We start from the raw sequence: 22,295 nt of genomic DNA, 5'->3' as shown, positions 1-22,295 counted from the left end.
AGTCCTGGGCAAACCGGGCCAGTTAGTCTTCCTTGCTGGCACTCCCAGGGGAGGGAGTCTGTGCTGCATTAAGGAGGCCAGTACAGACACTGCCCACCTAGAACACAGGAACCCAGCCTTGTCAACTGTCCTCAAACAAGAGAAAGCCTTCCTCAAAATAAGAGTGGCAAATAGAGAATTGAAACTTCCTTTCTTGATGCTCCAAAAATTTCCAAAAGCCTTGGTCAGTAAAGCAGCAACCAACTTTCAGCTCAAAGCTGTGAATCTGGAAGACTAGAGTTTACAGATGCCTTTCTTTTCCAGTTCTGACAAATAACTTCCCTACCAATCTTTTTTCCTCAGTTTCCAAAGATTGAATTCCCATGTAGATTATTTTTAAGATTTTCCTTACTGAGCACTTCTTACATTTCTCCCTGTTTTAGAAATTATATGTTGTATCGCTCCATCTGATGGAAATTTCCCCCCTCTGTGTGGTCTTTTTGTGTATTTGCTACCGGCTCTGAAATATTGTAACTTTTTTATTTGCCTTGTTCTGATAACTTCCTGTTTGTCATTCTGTTAATAGAAGAGGAAAGACTTCATTATTCCCCACCAAGCAAATGAAGACAGTCCTGGTTTGTCACAAGCCAGGCGTTTGGAATTAGGGGGCCGGTGGGCTCAAAGGGAGTGTTCCCTGCTACACATTCACGTGCATGAATCATAGTCTTTCTATTGGAGACTAGAGCTGCAGGAAGATTCAAATATTCTGGTCCAAGGACATGAGAGCCAGAGAAGGGAACTGACTTGCACAAGGTCACACAGTAATCAGATTAGAGAACTAACCTGTCCCTTGTTGGGAATGAACCCTCTGAGTTTAGAGACTCCTGGCACAGGGCGAACGGATCTGTGTTGGAGAAAGGGAGTGGAGAGCTGAGAAGGGCTGAGTCGGAGACTTTGGCTGATTAGGAAGTAGTCCAGTCTGACATCAACTCCGTATGGAGGGCTGCAGGGCTAGCACCACCTCTTACCCATTCCCGAGGTCAGGGTACGCTCCCACGGGAAAGGCTGGATGGCTCCACACTCTAGCTAGCACAACAAATACATCAATGACATCACCAGTAACCACTTCTCCCAGAAGACCGTGCAAGATTGTCAAGTGGTCCCAGTCTGCAGGGGACACAGTGCCTCTGCACACAGTTAAGCTGGTTGGTCATCATCTCTCACCTTCCTGCCCCCCCATCACCTCCACCTGGGGCTTCCTGGGTTCTGTTCAGAGTGACCCAGCTTCACCATGGTGACAGAGGGCTAGAAGCATAAGCACACCACACTGATGTATGTGAGAGGGCAGATGGCCTGAGGACAGAGCAGGAGGGAATGACTGTCCCAAGTGCTTGAAAAGCACTGCAACAAGGATGGCATGTGACATAGCAGAAAAGTGATTATGGTCACAGCCGTAAGTCTCCACTTAAACCACACACACATGCACACACACACACACACACAATTTCCTGTGTGATTCCTTAGCACTCTGAAATTTTTTACTTTCAAAAAAATCTTTTTATTGAAGCATACTCGCTTTCCAGATAGTCCAAAATTGTGAGGCTTTACTGAAATCCTTGAGCGTATGAAGTTAGTTGAGGAGGAAAATGGCTTAGCCGGCACAGTTTGAGGTCCCGTGGCGCTAGCCATGTACCTATGTACAGGCCGTTCCCTCCTCTCTCGGCAGCCAGTCTGTGGTAGCAACATCTGCTCTCTGGATGCACAGCATCTGGATGCCTGAAAAGATGCTTTGGGTGCAGGCGTGGAAAGACTTGGTTAGGCCTCAGTTTCTTACCTTAGTCATTCCATTGACCTTTTCTTAGAAAAGGGGTGAAAAACTTACTTGAGGGTGAGAAATACAGACACAACTGTATGTTACTAAGGATTTCTTGACCTAAGCCCCATGCTTGGTAGAATTTTCACAATGGCCAAGAAAATTTTCATGTCGGGTTCTGGCATCCTTTTCGGCAGAAATTCCGTCCTCTCCTCAGGTGCCTCGTCTCAGAAAAGTGAAGCGTCATTGCTTTTCATTTCTTCGGGTGCTTCTTTTTGGTGTCTGGGTGTCCATGAGAGAAGAACACCCTTCTAGAACTTCACTGTGCGTTCACACACTCGTGCTGAGGCCAGCCAGAGTATTTCCCGAAATCTCTTAAGTATCTGAATCTTTTATAAACAGAACTAAATGAGACCTTGGAGATCATCTGCCCCCTCCCTAAACAGAAAAGGAAACTGAAGCCCGGAGAGGTTAAGCGACTTGCACAAGGTCAAGAAAATGAACTTTTTTTTTTTTACATCAGGACCTGTGGGATCTGTAGTAACTATCCTCTTGACCAATTAAAATCCTATCGCTAGCATTGTTTTACGAGAAACAGCCCACTGGGCCCCGTCAGCAATAAGTCTTGGAGCTGTCTCAGCCTGCAGTTGCTTTATATAAACTATCCCTTTTATGGGAGCTGAAGCACACTATGAAAAGGGTTTTTGTCTCATGTTGACCTTGTTTAGTCACATTAACGCACACATCGGTTCCAGGCCCCATTCCATTCTCCGAACATCTTCTGACACGCTGATAGTGCTGAGCAGAGCAAGGTTGGGCTCACTCCTCTGGCAGGACCTCAGCACTCGGGAGGCCCTCGTCTCCGGGACAGCCGCTTCTCCTGGGCTGGGCTGTTCTCCCTGAGCCCCACTGCCCAACTGGAACCAGGGACCCCGCCTGAGTCCAACTCCAGTGTCTCTTTTCCAGAAAACGGGCAATGCTGTGAGAGCCATTGGAAGGCTGTCCTCTATGGCAATGATCTCAGGGCTCAGTGGCAGGAAATCCTCAACAGGGTCACCAACCAGCCCGCTCAATGCAGAAAAACTAGAATCTGAAGGTAAGGAGCTCCAGGAAGATTTTCTCCAACCAGTTGGTGAGAAAGGACGGCTTGGAGGTTGGAGGGGCATTTTGGGTCTTGAGGGGGAGGGGATTTTTGTTTTTTGTTTTTTTATAATACAACCTAAAGGATAAAATTCAGAGCTACTTTTCGGTTGCCCTGACAACAATCACTAAGTCTAGTCATTACTTGTTAATTGTTTAATCTTAGGTTTAACTATTTGTTTAATCTTAGGTTTAACTATTTGCAGAGGGAAAGTAATCATTTGTCTAATAGGACTAGATGACCTTCACTATTCTTTTCCCTATATTTTACATAAGAATTAGCAAAGGTCTTATTAAAAGCTTCCTTTTTCTGTGCTATTTGTTCCTTCCTTCTGTGATATTTATGATATTCCTTTTTCTTGATATTTTCAAGTGATATTTGTATATTGATAGGCAAACATACAATAAAAACCACCTATAGCAGTATACTTTTTAAAAATAGCCATCCATTTTTTTTACTGTGTTTTTCTTTTAAACAAAAATTAACTCATATAGTCCACGTCCGTTTGGCGTTTTTCATGATGCTGAAGCATGCCGTCTGAACTGGGTGGACAGTGACTGGCAGGGCCCCACCTAGAGACCAGTCAGGTTAGTTAACTTGCCCAGTGTCCTTGACAGGCCGCCCCATCCACCTCCTCCGTGAAGGCCTCGGCCTCTTTCTGCTTCAGATGCAGGCGGGGTCTGGCCCTTATCTTCTTGAGGTGCCTCATCTAGCCAGAGACACCCTTCTGCCTCCCTCTGCCTGGTGCCTTTGATATCCAAGGGTGAGAAGCTGAGTCTAGATCCCTTCTGTGCACAAAGGCAGGGTAATTGGCGAGGCCACTTGCTGGGCTGCTCGGATGTGTTCAGGGACGAAGTCTGCAGCACATGGGCCTGATCCCTCCTGATTCCCTCCTGCCACTCCCCAGATGACCCAGAATAGCCTGAAGGGGAGGAAGAAGACACAGGAGCCCCTGCAAGTTACAGCTCTTCCCTAGACCGATCCCAAACCCTGGTCTGCAGTCATACGAGGTGAAGGCAGTGTAAGTGAGGAGGATAGAACTACTGGCAAATCGAAGATGCCTCTAGGACCTGGCTTCTCCCGAGGAGGGCAGAGGGGGTTCAGAGACCAGGAAGACTGGTCAGGTTCGTCCTTCTGAGATGCCCTCAACTGAATCCTGAAACAGCATGAAATGCAGCCAAAAATCCTTTTTAAAGATTATTTCCTTTTTCAATGTGTCAGCATAAGGGAAGGGGGGGTTCCAAACGTTTCCCCAGTTTGGTCACAGTTCTCTCATCTGCCAAAAGCATTTGGCAGCAGGCCAACCTGTCCCCGGGAGAGAGGGCTGCTTATGATTCAGGCCTCTCAACTGCATTATTTGCTAAATGATAGCAACTTAAAAAAAAATTTAAAAAGCCAGATTTTCTAAACTAGGGAATAGGGGAGAACAAGGAATGAAGAAATGACCACATCCTCTTCCCTGTCTTCTAGAAGATGTTTCCCAGGCTTTCCTTGAGGCTGTTGCTGAGGAAAAGCCCCATGTAAAGCCCTATTTCTCTAAGACCATTCGTGATTTAGAAGTCGTGGAGGGGAGTGCTGCTAGATTTGACTGCAAGATTGAAGGTAAGTTGTGGCTGTTCTTCCCTTTACTAAAAAGGGGTGTGGCTGGCCGATGGGCCCCTACTGTGTGCCCTGGGCGACGTGTCAGTTCTGGGCAGCCTGGCAATTACAACAGCCAGGCTATGAGGGAAACTGGGTCAGGAGGAGTTGGCCCCCGTCCCCAGGCCCACCCACAGAAGTTTAACGCCCTTCAGGGACTAACCCTGGGGCACATTTGCTATCTAGGCCCAAGTTAAAAGTGGTTTATCATGGACCTAATTTGGCTATGGCACATGCTTAATGAAACAAGCTTCTGGGAAGTATGTGAACTGGCCACAGGAAGCTCTCAAAGGAAGGTTGGCACAAAGGGCATCGGATGTGGAGTTGGTGGCTCTGCTGTGCATCAGCGGGCTGTGTGACCTTGGTCAGTGATCTAACTCTTGTGAGCCTCAGACCCTCAGCTGTAATATGATGTCTGGCGCCCTGAGTGGCTCTGGGGATTCTGTGAGACGACATATGTGCAAAGGGGAAACTTTTAAAGTCTTTTAAAGATGTCATGGAGTCAAGGAGAAAGTTGTGGGATTGGTAAATGCTGAAAGCGAGCGTGCTACGTGACTTCACACAGGGAAGTTGGGACCCAGGCATCTGGGCAAAGCCCTCAGTTTGTGTGTCTTCTCCACACTTCTCCTCTGCTGCCAGGAATAATGTGGCTGTAGAATCATGAGTTGTTGGAGCTCAAGGAACCTTTCGGGATCTTAGCCTAGCACCTGAGAAATTAGGAGAGACAAGACAGGCCTCTTCAAGTCTGTGACTGTCATGTGCCGACCAAATGGAGGGCTATCGCCCATTTCAGTCTGAGCAAATGAAGCGCAGGAGTTCATGAAGCAGCTTTCCCCAGGCTGCCCAGCACAGGACCGCAGTCAGAACAAATCGTGCCTCCCACTCTGTAAGATTCTCCAGCAGTATGACTAGATAACGCCTTTTAGGAAAAGTAACACAAAGTTAGGAATGAAAAAAGAATTTTCCTCGTGCGTCATTATATTATCAAAATGCCTTGCAAATGCCTACCATAATCTTTCTCTTTTTTCATTCAATTAAAAAAAAAAGTGGATGTGCTGCCTTTGCTAGTGTGGAAGTGCTCCGCTTGGGGATTCTGCTGAAGGCTCTGGGCCACTGCTTGTCACTCTCTCCATCACCATTGTCTTTGGGTCTTCTGAAGTTCTTTCCTTTTTCCTTTTATTATTTTTTAAAAATTATTATAACATACTGATTATCATCTTTGTGGTTGCTTTTCTCTTTGGGATTATTTCCTTGGAATTTGCATAACGTCAACTAGAGTCCTGAAGAGAAACTAAAGCATATGGATGCTGTTTTGATAAAAACAAATTTCTACCTAAAAAGAATGTTAGGATTCTTAAGTTCTTCTTTGTAAATTTTTATTCTGGTTGGGGCTACAATTGTTTTCCTGTAAAAATACTTTTACAAAATTTAAGAACAAGTCAATTGGAATTATTATATATTTTAAATGTATATTTCCCATATATTTTTAATGCTGAATTTTGCAGAAACATGAGACTAATCAATGTAGTGAATTTCCAGTTATCTACAGGCAGATTATCTATCTTTGGATCAGACTAAGACAAATATTGGGGGTTTTTTTCTTAGCAATATTATCACTTCCTCTAACTTATGTTTTATATAGCTGTTATCAATTTTATTGAGTTATAATTTACAAACCATGGAAATACACGCCTATTTTAAGCATATAACTCAATTATTTTTAATAAATTTGTAGAGTTGTGCGACTGATACCACAACTCAAGTTTAGAACATTTCCATCACCCCCAAAAGATCCCTTGTGCCCAGTTATTCTGACTCTTATTTTTTATTTAAGTTTATTTAAGTTCAACTTTTATACAGGATAAAAAATCTTCTTTTCATCCAAGAAGATATTTAGCTCTAGGTGTGTAGCTGGCGTTGGGGTGGCATTCCATGTAGTATTCTTTATCTGCGTGAAGGCGGGAGGTGGTGCAGGCCCCACATGGATGGGAAATGGAATGACTGTAAGATACCTTATCTGAGGTTTCAGATATTTGTATTGATAATATATGCCCATATTCAAATGTCAATATCAAAGCAGATACTAAAAGCTAACATAATTTTTTTCCTTTACCCCCATAATCAATAGAGGCAGATTAGGAGTTGCTTGCATGAATTCATAAGAAATTTTCAATCACAGTGTCTGCAACGTGTGTTCTCTCCCTGTGATGCAGGATACCCAGACCCTGAGGTCGTCTGGTTCAAAGATGACCAGTCAATCAGGGAGTCCCGCCACTTCCAGATAGACTACGATGAAGATGGGAACTGCTCTTTAATCATTAGCGATGTTTGCGGGGATGACGATGCCAAGTATACCTGCAAGGCTGTCAACAGTCTTGGAGAAGCCACCTGCACAGCGGAGCTCATTGTGGAAACCATGGAGGAAGGAGAAGGGGAAGGGGAGGAGGAAGAAGAGGAGGAAGAGGAGGAGTGAAACAAAGCCAGGGAGAAGCAGTTCCTAAGTCATATTACAAAGACTATTTCTCTAAAGCTCAAAAAATCCAAGATAGTAAACGCACCTAGTGTGGTAGAGTATCTAGTTAGGCCATCTGGGGGTTGATTCTTCAGCAACAGCAGTTGATACCTGGCAGCAGTATTGATGGGCATTAATTTGAATTAGCTGGCACCTTAAGATACCAGTGCAGCTGGATTTATTTTGGGAAATCATCAGTAACTTGCCTGACCAGTTGAATTTAGAGAGAAAGTAACCAAAAGAAATAGTTATCTAGGCAAAGTCATACATTCCCCAACCGAAAGCACTCGTGAAAACAAAGGCCCAAACAGGGCTCTGGGCCCGCCAGCCACAGCTCAGCCCAGAGGGCCCCTGGAGATGGAGGGCGCTCTCCCAGCTCCTGGCTCCAGAGAACTGGGTCTTCTCCAGTCCTGCAGCACTTCTTTCTGAAAGCAGTTGAGCCATTTTAACTTACAAGGCACATTTGATTCCAAAGTATACTGTAGACATTCAGACTTTTCCTTTCTCTCCCCCGTTCTACCTGCCAGTTTTTCTGGATCTGAACTTGCCATGAGTTTAAGAACTAAGGACATTACGCTTCTTAGATTCTGAAGACAGGTCCCCTGCTCATGGATTACTTTGGCTTCCTTAGGAAAATAGAACCTCCCTTCTTCCAAAATCAGTAGGAAATCTAAACTTATCCCCTCTTTGCAGATGTCTAGCAGCTTCAGACATTTTTTTATAAGAACCGTGAAAAAAAAATCCTTGCTAATGTGCTTTTCTTCTTAAACCAGGATTCATATTTGTGCTGTTATAGAATATCAGTCCTGCATGTGTGGTGAAGATTTTTATGTTTGAATGTATGAAAAACCAGTTTGCTGAAAGTCAGTCTTAATTATTTATTGGCCATGATGAAACATTTCAACTGATGGAAAGCTGTAGAACGCCACATACTCTGGAATCTCCTTCAAGATAGTCTGAGTTGAATACACCTGCATTCTAGACACTCTCCAGAGAGCTCGACCTGCCTTCTGGGCTCCACGATGTTTTTCTTCTTGAATGTGCATCAGTCAGGCCTTGCCCCCACCGTGAAATACATTCTGAGACCTGGGAAATGCACTCAGACTTGCATCTTTAGGAATTTTTAACTTTCTTTCACTACATTGGCACTTAAATTTTTCTTGATAAAACTTTTTGAAGGTCGTAAACAAAGGCCATAACTGATATGCCTAATACATTTCATCTGCGTGTGTGTGTAACATTCCAAATACTTTTTTCTTTTCCACTGTTCGTAAAGTACAGCAAGTTAATATTCCAAGGGACTTGTTAGTAGTTCCTTGAGAACCAATTTGAAATTACTTCAGTGCAATCCTACACGGTATCAACATTAGAATTTTGGTATTACTTAGTCTTATGTTATCTTCCATTCTATTTTTATCTGCTTTTTGCTGCTAGTTTCAAACTGCCAGTATTTTTCCTTTTTGCTTTTTAAACAGTTACAATATTTTTCATAATAGCCACCGTATTCACAGTTTATTATAATAAAGGGTTTTTAATTTGATTTAGAGCATTCAAAGCTTTTCTTCATCACTTTTGTGTTAGACTATAATCTTATTTGTGTGTGTGTCATGTGTGTGCGCATGTGTGGTGTGTATGTTTGTTGACAGGTTTTTAATGCCTTCTTGAAATTGTGTTAATGTTCTCCCTGTTCATTATGCCATCAGAATGGTAAATGAGAACACTACAACTATAGTTAGCTCACAATTTTTAAATAAAGGATACCACAGTGCATGCTGTTTGTTCAATCTTTGCAGCCTTTTCTTTCTTTCCCTGCCACCAGTTATAAACTACTCAGATAGATCCCGGAAACTAAAAACAAACACTGTCCTGCATAAATGGCTTCTATGATTGTGTTCTACTGAGGAACAGAGTGACTTAGGTAGTTCTTATTTATCCTTGGTAGCCTAATTTACACGTTTAGTTCAAAGTTTCTCTTGAGCATCAGTTTGGTTTGATTACATTCTGGAAGGATATCCATAGTATCCTCATAATGCTAAGATCTATATGACATTTTTAGCATGAGACAAAATGGTCATCATCATTAATATTATTTACCAGGACTTGGTTCGCATTTGTAACTTTGGTGCAATTCGTTATTGGCGGCCAAGTGCTATCTTTCCATGTCTTGATACTGAAGCGTTTGTCATCAGGAAACCATCCTTCCTGCTTTATAGGAAGTCTGTTATCAGATATCAGATGGCGAGTCCCCCATGTCTGGAGCTGTTCAAACAATCTTGTAGATATTCTAGAAAGAATTCAAGGCATGCTGTTAAATGTTGGACTAGATGATTCTGATTCCACAGTGTAGTCTGGAAAGAAACAATCAATTGTCCAGTTAATAAATGTTTAAATTTTTTCAGGCAACCACAATCCGCAAATATTTCTAGTGAGAAATTTATTATTTTTTAAAGGAAAGGACTTTTTATTCCTTGCTAATGAAAAACGTACCAAATATATCCTGTGCCAAGAAAAATAACAAATACATTTTCTTCCATTCCATCCCAAACATTAAAAAAAAATCTATTGTTTCTTACATTGCAGATCTTCATATTAAATGATATTTCTCTGTATAACTAAAAAGACATTTGCTGACATTTGTCAGCTCTAACTTCACTTATATAAACTTTTTATCAAAATGCTTGTTTTACTCTTTGCTTCACCTCTCACCTGCTTTTAAAAATCTGTTCTAATAAGTATAAGGATGTATTGAATAATTGAATTCTAAAGAAACTCAATTCTCCACTTTTCAAGAAAACACAATACTACTTTCTTTACCCCTCGGGAACTCCTTTTCTATATTTTGAAATGGAGGTTAATGTCTGAGGCTCTGTGTCCCCCTGGAATATGGTTAGGACTGCATTCCTGGCTCCCTGTTTAGGTAGGACCGTGTGACTAATCCTGGTCAGTGAGCTGTGAGCAGAAGTGACATGTGTCCCTGCTGGGCCAGAGCATTTAAGTGCTAGTGCAAGACTCTATGAAATGACTGGCAACATATGACATGGTGGCTGCTCTATCCACCTGGGTCCCCCCAACCCAAAATGGGTATATAACACAAGCAGGAAATAAACCCTTGTTCTTATGTCACCAAGATTTTAGAGTTCTTTGTGGCTACAACAAAACCTAGACTATCCTGTTATAAGGTCATCACCATATTCTACATCTGTTGTGACTGATATGGTAGCCACCAGTCACAAGTGGTTGTTTACATTTAAATTAATTAAATATGATTAAAAATTCAGTTCCTCAGTTGAACTTGCCACATTTCAAGTGCTTAGTAGTCACATATGACGAGTAGATACCTTATTGGACAGCATAGATTAGAACTTTCTGTAAAGTTCTATCAGACAGCTCTGTTTCTAGGTGGACTAGGTAGATGGACTAGGAGGAAAAGAGAAACAAAATTTTACCTTAACTGTGCATATCACTTTTCAAATGATTGTGAAATTAAAACTTAAAAGTTTGTGTGAAATCCATCTGGAGAGTATGGTGTATAGTTTCATCAATTGTACTGGATAATATATACTCAATACTTAGGTTATTGTTTTTTGTTGGTTTTATTTGAGGAAGATTATTCCTGAGCTAACATCTGCTGCCAATCCTCCTCTTTTTGCTGAGGAAGACTGGCCCTAAGCTAACATCCATGCCCATCTTCCTCTGCTTTACATGTAGGATGCCTACCACAGCATGGCTTGCCAAGCGGTGCCATGTCCACACCCGGGATCCTAACCCGTGAACCCCGGGCCACCAAAGCAGAACGTGTTAACTTAACTGCTACGCCACGGGGCCGGCCCCCAAAGGTTATTGTTCTTGATTCATTATTTATGTTCGCATATATTTTTCACTTTTCAAGACATTTTGAAAGTACCAGTTCTGTTCTTCTCACCACAAAATTTAAATAGACCTGCAATTCACAAGCTGGCTGTGATATGAAACAACCAACTAGGCCAAAAATTTCCAGTGTTTTTGGAACTTGGAGCTACTTGCAATAGGGGAGCATCCATGGGGACATAAGAGATGATGCAGAGAAGGAGAGAGACACAGTCCCCAGGGCAGAATTGCCTTGATGCTAGTGGCTTTGATCATATCTCCTTTCCACTGGAGTCATTTTACCTCCAGTGTCTTGATCGTAACTCTGTTCCACTGGAACTGGAAACGCCAGGAGATCTATAGCACTTGGAGACATTAAATTTCTAACTGATGGTTGTTTTAACTTTCAGCCCAGAGGCTTGCCTATGTCCCGAATGCTCACACATTGCAGGGAGGGCTTCACGTCAGAGACGATAGCCCCAATAGTGACTACACGCAAGTGTACAATAAATCTTCACAAGACATTATCTCACTCTCCAGGACTAGGTTTCTTCTAGTTGGAGATAACTAAGGAAGAAGGACGTTACAAATTAACCTAAGTCAATGGAGTCATTCACATTTATTAGCTGCTTTTGGGCAGACATCAGTAGCCTCCGCTAGTTAAGAGAGAAGTTGAGCTATAGGGCTTCTCCACAAACTTGCCCCAGAAGGTATGTTACAGTGGAAGATAGCCTTAGGACAAATGCATCAAACATTTATTAGCAAGAAGTCATACAGCCTATTCTGTAAGCTCCATGAAGTCCCACATCCGTCTCTCCAGAGAGCAACTTACCTGTTCACCGAAGGCAAATGCTGCAGGATACTAGGGTAGGACCTAGCTAACCTGGTTAATCAGCCAAGTGGAGTCAGTCCCAACTCTACCTCTTACTCGAGCTGTGTAGCTTGCCCCAGTTTCCTCACCTATAAAATTAGAGTAACAATAATTCCTCCCTCATAGGTGTTAGACAATCGATGACATGCACAGTACTTGGCCCTTATGGTAAGCTCCTACGCTCCGGCACTCAGAGATGCTAGGAGGTGTCAGAAACATTCTCCACCCTCAAAGAACTGATTCTACTTCCGCAGAAACAAGACAAATATACGGAAAAGTTATATACGTATAATAGATGGAAAGAATTATTTAAATGCCACTCACCTTCCAAAAAAGGATTTCGAAACAAGGAGCCGATGCAATTGTACAAAATATAATTGCTGTGAGTTTAGGAAATGCTACACTGCCCTCTTGTTCTAATGAAAAGTTTGAACTCCCAGTCCCTAAATATTCTCCTTCATAGTCAAAGAAGAAAAGCTCATCTGACCTTTTGAGTCTTATTTTCCAATCAAGAGGAAATTTCTCAGAGTTAGCTTGACTTTAAACTAATCGCACTTAACCTTTATCCCAAAATATTCCTGAATTTTTAATTGCTATTTACAAAAGCTAATTCACATTGACTTGTTTCTGACTTCATATTAACCACAGAACAAATAGGGCCCAGCTAGGCAGTCCCAGGAAAAGGCCAGGTCGATATCTGTTTTAAATTGTCGAGAAAGCTCAAAATGGAGGCTCCTATTTTCTAGAGAACCAGGAAATCAAGGGTTTAGAAAACGGAGAGCTGCCAATGCAGAGAAAAGGCCAGACATGAAGTACAGAAGACAAGCAGTGATTCTGTTCTCTTCAGAACCCCCAGGAACTGAGAGTAAAGGAATGATAATTTTTTTTTAAAAGCTATAAACCCTTCAAAGACAAATATAGGAGAAAACAGATGAAAAAACATCAGAAGTTTGGAAAATGGAAAGCAAATGGATGAGTGGGTAACTGACTTAGAGCACAGAAGCCGAAACCCGACCTCCTGCAGAGTCAGGAAGGCAAGTCAGTTTGCCCTGAAGAATCCCCAAAAGGCTAGAGACTGGAGGAACCAGGTACCTAGGAAGGGGAGCCTCAAAGGGAATGTAAGGTATCAGTTCACTGATGCAAACCAAGGTCTTTAAGGTCAAAAGTCCAATTAGGAGATCAGGGCAGAGGTAGGATGGGATAACCAGGAATTAGGACAGACTAATGTCCAGAATCCAGGAGCTCAGTCTGAAGACATCAATAGTACCCATGTTGACCAGAGAAGAGCCTGTTTCTAGAAAGGCATTTGCTTGCTCAAGGAGTTTTTTAAAACAGATAAGTGGGGCCAGCCAGGTGGCATAGAGGTTAAGTCTGCACGCTCCACATCAATGGCCCAAGGTTCGCCAGTTTGGATCCTGGGTGTGGACTTACACACCACTCATCAAGCCATGCTATGGCGGCCTCCCACACACAAAATAGAGGACTATTGGCACATATGTTAGCTCAGGGCTAATCTTCCTCAAGCAAAAAGAGGAAGATTGGCAACAGATATTAGCTCAGGGCCAATCTTCCTCACCAAAAAACAACAACAACAAAACATACAAGCTTTCCTAAATTGGTTGTCCAAGAAGCCAAATCATTTAGACTTTCAATAATGCACCCTCTTAATGAATGTCTTATATTTAACTATTTAAAGCAGAAGCTCAGTTAACTAATCTGCATTTAATCCAACTTGCCTAACTTAACAATTTTCATTTCCTCTGTAAAATAAACTAACTGATGCCCACACACTTCTGTTCCCACTAGCTAAGTTGTATATTTACCAGGAGTCAGTTGGGTTTGTTCTTAAATTTATTTACGCCAGTTCTACAGGTTTTTGCATGATAATGAAGACAGATCATAGCCAAACAGGAATCCAGATGTCAGCTGTCTTCATGGTTGGTTAGACACCCAAAAACATATACTTGTAGGGCTCTCTGTTAATGGCCAGATGAGAGATGGTGGTGAGGTCACTTCCCACCTTCCTAAATTGAAGATAGCTTAGCCTGGAGTGCAGAGCTGATCAGAATGACATCCCTCTCCCCATTTCCAATCACAGGCAGAGAAACTAGAAAAGAGAGACTGGTACACTGCCAAGCAGAAGGAAGAGACAGCCTGGCTGCCTTTCAACTCAATGACTCTGAGCACAATCTCTTGTTCCCCAGGAAAAACATGGCCCAGTGAATTTCACAGATCTTAACTAATCATATTACTCTTTCCTCCTCCCTGTGGGAGCCAGATATGTTTATTTCTGATAGTCCCTGTGATAGGTGTTTTTCATTTTTGGCTGCCCAGTATCTAAACACTTCCTATTTGGAGGGAATTCCAATAAAGAAGCTCAGGTGTGGGCAAACTGCCCCTTTTCCAGCTCCCTTGTCTCTAGAATTTGGGCATGTGAAATTCCAACCAGATGCTCCTACCTAAGCCCTTGACTCTGGACTGAGTAATCAGAGACGAAAATGGCAGTTTAGAATCGAAATTTCCAGAGATGGTGGAGGAAGCAATAACGGAGCATCCAATATGCAAGGGTGGGCCATGCCAATGACAGAAGCTGTTGGCTACTGACCAGATTCTTCCTGTGTATTGATTTGGTCTCTATTTTTGGCTGCCTAATTTCCATGGCTCCTGTCCATGTTCCAATCTTCATTCTTCAGCTTTTCCATCAATTTTGTGAGCCACTCAGTGTCCTTTCAACACATTCCTTTTCTAACTAACCAGAGTTGGTCCCCATTGTTTAGGAAGCTGGAAATGTGATTAGTACATACCCCTTTTGTGCAGAAGTTGCCTTATCTATGGAGATGAAAAGATGAGAGAAAGGGGTGCCTCCCCATCAATTGCTCCCGGGTCCGGTGCCCAGCTCCAGTCCAGAAGTATCCACTATCCTGACTGCATGATAAAACACTTCCTTGCTTTGCTGTATAGTCCTACCATTTATGTATGCATTCCTATCTGTAGCCAGAGAAATAAGGATCACGTGGTAGAAAATCCAGTCACTGTCTGTCACCAGGGCTTTGGCTCAACAGCTTCCCTTAAAAAGAGGAGCCAGCGATGCTGGCCCCTTAACATCTTTATTAAACCCAGATTAACTACAATAGCTTCTTAGATGATCATCCTGATGCAGACCAACCTATTTCTACTATCAGGATTCTTCTTTATTTTTAACTTGTTATATATCATTTATGTATATTTAACATATAAAGTATATCTAACATATAAGGTATATGCAAAAAGGGCCCAAAACATAAATATATACCATAATGAATTATCGTGAAGGGAAAACCTATATACCACCATCCAGGTCAAGAAATAAACGCATCTGTTACTCCCAGAACCCCTCCCCCCTTCCCGATCCCTGGTATTTGTCCCCTCCTGGTCATAAACTCCTCCCTCCCCACTGTCCACTATCCTGGGTAGGTATCCACTTATCCTGACTTTTGTGATGATAATTTCTTTGCTTTTCTTTATAGTTTTACCAGCTGTGTAGGCATCCTTTAAACAATATAATTTCATTTAGCCTGGTTTTGAACTTTAGATGAAGGAATCATACTGTATATATTCTTCTGCACCTTACTTCTTTCACTCGGTATTATCTTTATGAGACTCATCTACGTTGCCGAGTAGAGCTGCGATTTGCTCACTTGCATTGCTGTACGGTGTCCATTGTAAGATATACCACGACGGACTGATTTTTTCTACTGTAGATAGATGCTGTGTTGTATTCAGTGTAGGGCTTTGACTACTCTGCTATACGTATCCTAGGGGATCTTTAAGGGCACCTACCTGGCAGTAGAATAACATCACGGGATATGTGTATCTTTGGCTTTGCTAGATAATGCCAAACTGTTTTCCAAAGTGAACGCACCAACTCACCACCAGCAGTCCTGGGAGTTACTGCTGCACTACACCCTCACCAACAATTGCTGTTACCAAACGGTGTCATTTTAGCCACTCTGGAGGACGGCTAATGGCATCTCACTGTGGTTAGAACTTGTTCTTTCCCTGATTAATAATGAGGTTGAGCATATTTGCATGTGTTTGTTGGTCATTGATATTTTTTCTATGGTCAAGTCCCTATTCAAGTCTTTTGCCCATTTTTTCAATGTGATTATCTCTTACTCATTTGAAGGCATTTTCATATGCTGTCCTTTATTAATTATATGTGTAGCAAATATCTTCTCCCATTTCTGTACCTTGCTCTGTTTGCTTGTTTTATGCTATCTTTTGATGAACAAAAGTTCTTTAATATATTCAAATGTATCAATCTTTTTATTTACAGTTGGTACTTTTTATATCGTTTTAAAGTTCTTTCCTTACCTTTGAAGTCATATTCTCCTACATTAATTTCTAAAACCTTTAAATGTTGTCTTTCACATTTAAGCCTAGAGGTGCTTTTTGTGTGTGGTGTGAGATACGGAATTTTTTCCCACATGGATACCTAAATGTCCCAGCAGCATTTATTGGAAAGCCCATCTTTTCCCCACTGCATCTCTGTCTTACACAGTGATTATGCATGTGTGGGTCCGTTCCTGGGCTCTCTATTCTGTTCCGTCAGTCTATTTGTCATCCTTATGCCAATACTACACTGCCTTATTTTACTATAATTTATAATAAATCTTGATACCTTGTAGAGCAAGTTCTCCCAATATCTTGGCAATTTTTGGACCTTTACATTTCCATATAAAATTTTAATCTGCTTGTCAAGTTCCACAAAAATCAAAGCAAACAAACAATAAAAACCACCTGATGAAATTCTGATTGAGATTGCATGCAATTTATAAATTACTTTGGGGAGAAGTGTCATCTTTATCGTATCGAGTTTTTCAATTGATGAACTCAGTATCTCTCCATTTATTTAGGTCTTCCTCAATGTCCCCCAAAAATGTTTTATGATTCTCTACATAGAATTGGAACAGTAGCAGAGAGGCCATGTACTTATGCGTGCATGTTTAAAATTGTTATGTTTTCCTGGGGAATGGAACCTTCCCCCATTACGAAAGGTTTTCTCTCTGGTAATGCTTTTTGACTGCTATCAATCTAGATATATTGGCTGTATTCGTTTCCAATTGCTGCTGTAATAAATTACCACAAACTTAGCGGCTTAAAACAGCACAAATTTATTATCTTACGGTCCTGCAGGTCAGAAGTCTGCTACAGCTCTCACTGGGCTAAAATCAAGATGTTGGCAGCACTGCATTCCTCTCTGGACGCTCTAAGGGAGAAGCCATTTCCTTGTGTTTTCCAGATTCTCGAAGCCCCTTCCTCCATCTTCAAAGCCAGAAACATTGCATCTTTCTCTGCCTTTCTTCTGTAGTCAAGTCCCCTTCTGCCTGACTGATTCTTTTTCTGCCTTACTCTATTGGGCCCACCCAGATAATCCAGGATAATCTCATCTCAGAATCCTTGATTTAATCACATCTGGAAAATCCCCTTTGCCAAGGAAGGTAACTTCTACGGTCTGAATGTTTGTGTTCCCCTCAAATCCCTATGTTGAGATCTGAATCCCCAATGTGAGGGTACTCTGAGGTACGGCCTTTTGGAAGGTGATCCAGCATGGGATTAGTGCCCTCATGAAAGAGGCCCTAGAAAGCTCCCTGATTAGTCTCTCAGTCCTAGGACTGGCATTAGCACTTGCGCTTAGAGAAATCCTGGCTTTTGCTTTTACTAACTGATGACTGTTCTAGCTTCAGTTTAATATTCTTTACCATCACCAACATAAGCCCTCTCTCCACTTCTGCTTCCCACTTTGGGGCTATCCCTTACTTTCCTGCAAATTCAGCCACGGTTTAAAAAGAATGTCATTGTCCAAATCTTTGGGTTTTCTTTCTTTTTTTTGTAATGGAATATGATAGGCTGAATAATGACCTCCCAACTATGTCCATGCTCTGATCCCCAGAATGTTACTTATATGGCAAAAGGGACTGGCAGGTGTGATTAAGGATCCTGAGATGGGGAGATTATCCTGAAATATCTGGTTGGGCCCAATGTAATCACAAGGTTGTTAGAAGAGAGAAGCTGGAGGACCAAAATTAGAGAAGGCATTCCCACAACAGAAGCAGCGACTGGGGCAACGTCACTGTGAGCCAAGGAATACCAGCAACTTCTGGAAGCTGGAAGAGGTAAAGACTAGATTCTCCCTTGGAGCCTCCAGAAGAAACCAGCCCTGCCAACACCTTGATTTTATTCCTGAAAGAATCGTTTTGGACTTCGGACCTACAGAACTTGTAGAGAATAAATTCCTGTTGTCTCAAGCCACTAAGTCTGTGGTAATTTGTTACAGTGGCAATAGGAAACTAATACATGGGAGTTGATTTTTCTTTTCCTCCAACCTATAACTATTTAAGAACCTGATTCATTAGCCCTTCTTAGTTCAAATTTAAATTCTCTCGTCCAGCACTCAAGGCCCAACTATTTATATGAACTCATTTTGTCACCTCACTCTGGACAGCCTTCTGTAGACACATGACTGTGTCCTGTTCCATTTCTGACCTTTCGTCTCCCCTCGCTTTAATGACTGTCTGCCTTTTCATAACACATCCCTCACTTTCTTTATGATTATGTTCAAGACACGTCTTGGAGAAGCTCTTCCTGACTTCTCCCCTCACAGCAATAACTGCTGCTTAGTCCCCAGAGAGGCTGTTTACTCAGCCCTCTCTAACCTCCTGAACATCCTCAGCTGTTCTTTGAATGTAGCTGTCCTCCCCGACATTAGATTGGAAGATACATGGAGACAGATAATGCACAGTCAGTATCTGTTGTTTTAACCTGCTGGATTCATTTCTGTGGCTGCTGTAACAAATCATCAGAAACTGGGTGGCTTAAAACAAATGTGTTCTTGTGCCACTCTCAGAAGTCTGAGGTCACGGTATGGGTGAGTCTGCACTGTCTCTGGAGGCTGTGAGTGAGCATCCATTCTTTGCATCTTTCAGATTCCAGTGGCTGCCACCATTCCTTGACTTGTGGCTACATCACTCCAGCCTCTGCCTCTGTGGTCACGTTGCCTCCTTCCCTGTCTGTCTCTTTTTCTCTATTTTATAAGGATATATGTGACTGCATTTGGGGCCCACCTGGATAATCCAGGATTATCTTCCCACCTCAGGATCTTTAATTTAAATATATCTGCAAAGACCCTTTTTCCAAATATGGTAACATCCACAAATATTTGACATCAGTATCGTTGGGGGGAACACTTTTCGGCCTACCCTACCTGCCCAACATCCATCCCCTTCATCTGGTAACAATTCCCTTATTAGTTCTTGGGGAACTACATCCCCCTAACTGGCGGAGTGTAGAAACTCAATTCATACAGTTTAGGTGAAGCCCCCCTTCTCCCACTATGGGTCTATGACAGAGACCTGGCCGACCAGCATATTCTATCCCCTTTGGCCACAATGAATGGCCATTGGCATATGACATAAACTAGTCAGATTACTTTCCAGGGCTTTTGTTGGAACGAATGGGTTTTTGTTCTGGGACCACTAGATTAAGCAAAAGGAACATACTGACTTACTTGCTGGAAAGAATAATGAGATAATCCTCAAAATTGAAGGAAAAGCATTAGGTACCAGGATCAGGGACTGGAACCAAGACTCAATGCCCCCAAACACACTCCCTCTCATGTCTGCTTGATTTCTTTCTATTAACAATCTCTCTCCAAACGGAAGGCAAGATGGTTGTCTGGAGTCAGGAGCACATCCTCTTATCTCTAACAATCCTGGCCAAAGGACAAACGCTGCACTCCAGCATCCATGCATCAATTTCACAGAAGGACTATGATGAGCTCTGCTTATGTCATCATACTCCTAAGTCTTGAAATAATTACTTTTGCTAGAGAAACCATGAGTGATGTCTGTATCATGTTGCCAGGTGACGTGTCAGGCAATGAGCCAGGAAAACACAAACACAAACAACTCAAACCACCATCACCAAGAAAACACCCCTATTCCTGACTTATAAAACTTGCAGTCTCATGGGGGTGGGGGAGCAGGGAGAAATCACAAAAACAAATATAAAATTACTGTGGTATATGGCATGAGAAGGAATACAGGGAAACCATAACAGAGAGAATAACTCATTCCAGAAGTTCGGGGAAAGTGACAGCAGAATTTAGATCAGAAGGAGGAAGGTAGGGATGGAGATTGTTCTAGGCAGAGGGAATAACATGTTCAAAGGCCCTGTGGCAGAAAGGAGCATCACTCACTGGAAGACCTAACACAAAACCAGTATGTCTAGGAAGGGCACAGTGTGATACGAGACTAAAGAAGTAGGTAGGGGCAAGACCTTGCACCTTATTATAGGCCACATTAAATATTTTATATTTTATCTTAAGTGCCATTAAAAACCATTTAAATGTCTTAAGGGGGTGGGGAGAGGGAAGATAGTAGCATGAACTAGTTTGTATCTGTGACTGTACCGTTGAGGAAAGACTGGAGTCGGGCCTAAGTGACTGTAAGAAGATACACTGAGTTTTAAATTGATTTCCAGCTGACAGAACTTTATGAATTCCTGCCTCCTACTTTCCCATTAAGTAGGTTATAATTTAAAAAAAAAAAATCAGTTAAATGAATGAAAGATGTTTTTAGATGAGTGATTATTTGCTCTGCAAAATAGCTCATTTCTTTATTTGACTTGGAAATTTCTCCCCCTCTGAATAGAGTCTGCAATTTGAATACACTAGCTTGCTCTTTAAAGAAGTAAGGAAAATAACGGCCAGCTCCGATGGTCTAGAGGTTAAGTTCAGCGCACTCTGCTTAGGCAGCCAGGTTCTGTGTCTGGGTGCAGACCAGCACCCACCTACACACCTGTTAGCTACCATGCTGTGCTGGCAGCTCACATCCTAAAAAATAGAGGAAGATTGCCATGGATGTTAACTCAGGGCAAATCTTTCTCAGCAAAAACCACAAAAAAAACCACCACAAGACGAAAAACTAAGGAAAACAAGACAACAGGATCTCCATACAATCTGTAGGGCTGTAAAGGATGAGAACCTGACAACTGTTTAGTGCCATCTTAATTTCTAGATCTCATGGCTCTAAATACTATCACCATCCTGATGACTCAGATTGATCTCTAGTCCACACTTCTTCCCTGAACCTCAGGGTCTAGATCTAATTGTCTACTCAACATCTCCACTTGCATGTCTAATATAAAGATTTCAAACTCAACAACTGAAAAACTAATTTGCTGACTTCTGCCTTCAAAATCGCTTCTTCTACAATTCAGTTTTTCCAAGTTGCTCACGATGTCTCCTTTACCTCTTACACCACATCTAACGCATCCACAAATCTTATCCGCTCAGCTCCTAAAATATGTCCAGAATTCAATTCTGTTTTCATTACCTCAATCAAGACCACGCTGGCCCAGACCACTATCACTACAGCCTGGATTATCACAATAACTTCTTAACCGATGCCAGTCTTCACCGACTAACACATATTTATTCTCGTCTGGCTCTTCCACATAATCACCGGGAGACCGAGGACTTGTCCCTTTCATTTAGTGCCAGGAACCCCAGCCCAACCTCACAGACATTCCATAAATTCTTGCTGGAATGAATAAACAAATATTTTATACCACGACATACACGGTAATTCATTTAAGGAAATGTCTCTGTGAAAATCAACGGTAAGAGACTTTTACAACCAACCCACCCCTAGGACAAAGCAGCGAACGGACGTGGGGTCAGCCAGTTGAAGCAGTTTTCACAAGCAGACGGGTTTCCCACGAGGGCCAGCGTCCCTCTATTTTGGGCCTGTGGGTGGAAAGCGTCTCGCTCCGCTCGGCACCTGAGCCTCAGCCGACCGCCTAACCTCATCGTCTTCCCGCCTGGGCCACGGGGCAGCCCACACCGCCTCCGGCAGGAAAGATGCCCTTGAGCACCTTCCAGGCCTCACAGACGACGCTGGATCCCAGGGCACACCAGGGACTTTAATCGGACAGTAAAAGGGGCACACTTCTCGTTGACCTTCTCCACTCTGCCACTAACTTAAAATCAAAATGCACGGGAAAAACCTTCGCAGTCTGCACCTTCAACCTGGCTACCGGTTAAGGAGCAAGAGCGCAGCCAACAGACGGGCTATTCCCGACCGGCCTCTGGGGCGGATGAGAAGCGAAGTCGGCGCCAATTCCCTCGACCCAAAATGGCAGGCTACTCGATCACGTGCAGCGGGGCGAAGATAGGGCCACTGGGAGAAGTCAAGATGAGAAGGCAGAACGAAAGCATCATTTTCTTGATGCAACATGGAGGCGAAGGTTACAGAAGAGAAAATAGCCAGGGACGACGAAGCACCCCTCGGCAGAAACAGCAAGCCCGGCAAGGGAAGCCAAAGGCGACATTGACCTAATCCAAGATGGCGCCAGAGGTTATTACCGGGAGCGCAAAAGAGGCGGTTGTGACCCTGATCCAAGATGGCGGTGGCGGTTGAGGCGAACCTAGAGGCGGGAAGCGACAGGAACGCCT

General features: G+C 42.7%; 1 protein-coding gene and 1 long non-coding RNA gene across 9 annotated transcripts in view; one reads left to right on the top strand and one right to left on the bottom strand.

The window, feature by feature from the left end:
- Window positions 1-8,853, top strand: part of MYLK (myosin light chain kinase) — a 260,059-nt gene extending 251,206 nt beyond the window's left edge. For 5 of the 8 annotated variants that reach the window (XM_070508989.1, XM_014829544.3, XM_070508990.1 and 2 more), the window contains 3 exons: window positions 2,759-2,888; window positions 4,404-4,535; window positions 6,785-8,853. In XM_070508989.1, the coding sequence (XP_070365090.1) occupies window positions 2,759-2,888; window positions 4,404-4,535; window positions 6,785-7,044 (522 nt within the window). In that variant the 3' untranslated portion in view covers window positions 7,045-8,853. Of the gene's footprint in view, window positions 1-2,450; window positions 2,605-2,758; window positions 2,889-4,403; window positions 4,536-6,784 lie in introns of those variants that run through there. The other 3 variants (XM_070508988.1, XM_070508991.1, XM_014829550.3) reach the window with 2 other exon arrangements.
- LOC139045235 (uncharacterized) lies at window positions 8,468-22,293 on the bottom strand. Its single transcript, XR_011503189.1, has 2 exons — window positions 22,206-22,293; window positions 8,468-9,431 (listed from the first exon to the last, which is right to left on the bottom strand). It is a non-coding gene; the product is annotated as an uncharacterized lncRNA (long non-coding RNA).
- Window positions 22,294-22,295: the final 2 nt, after the last annotated feature.

This window comes from Equus asinus, chromosome 5 (genome assembly GCF_041296235.1).
Source record: "Equus asinus isolate D_3611 breed Donkey chromosome 5, EquAss-T2T_v2, whole genome shotgun sequence".
NCBI classification, from domain to species: Eukaryota; Metazoa; Chordata; class Mammalia; order Perissodactyla; family Equidae; genus Equus; species Equus asinus.
Note: the sequence above shows the minus strand (reverse complement) of the source record. Positions and strands in the feature narration are given on the sequence as shown.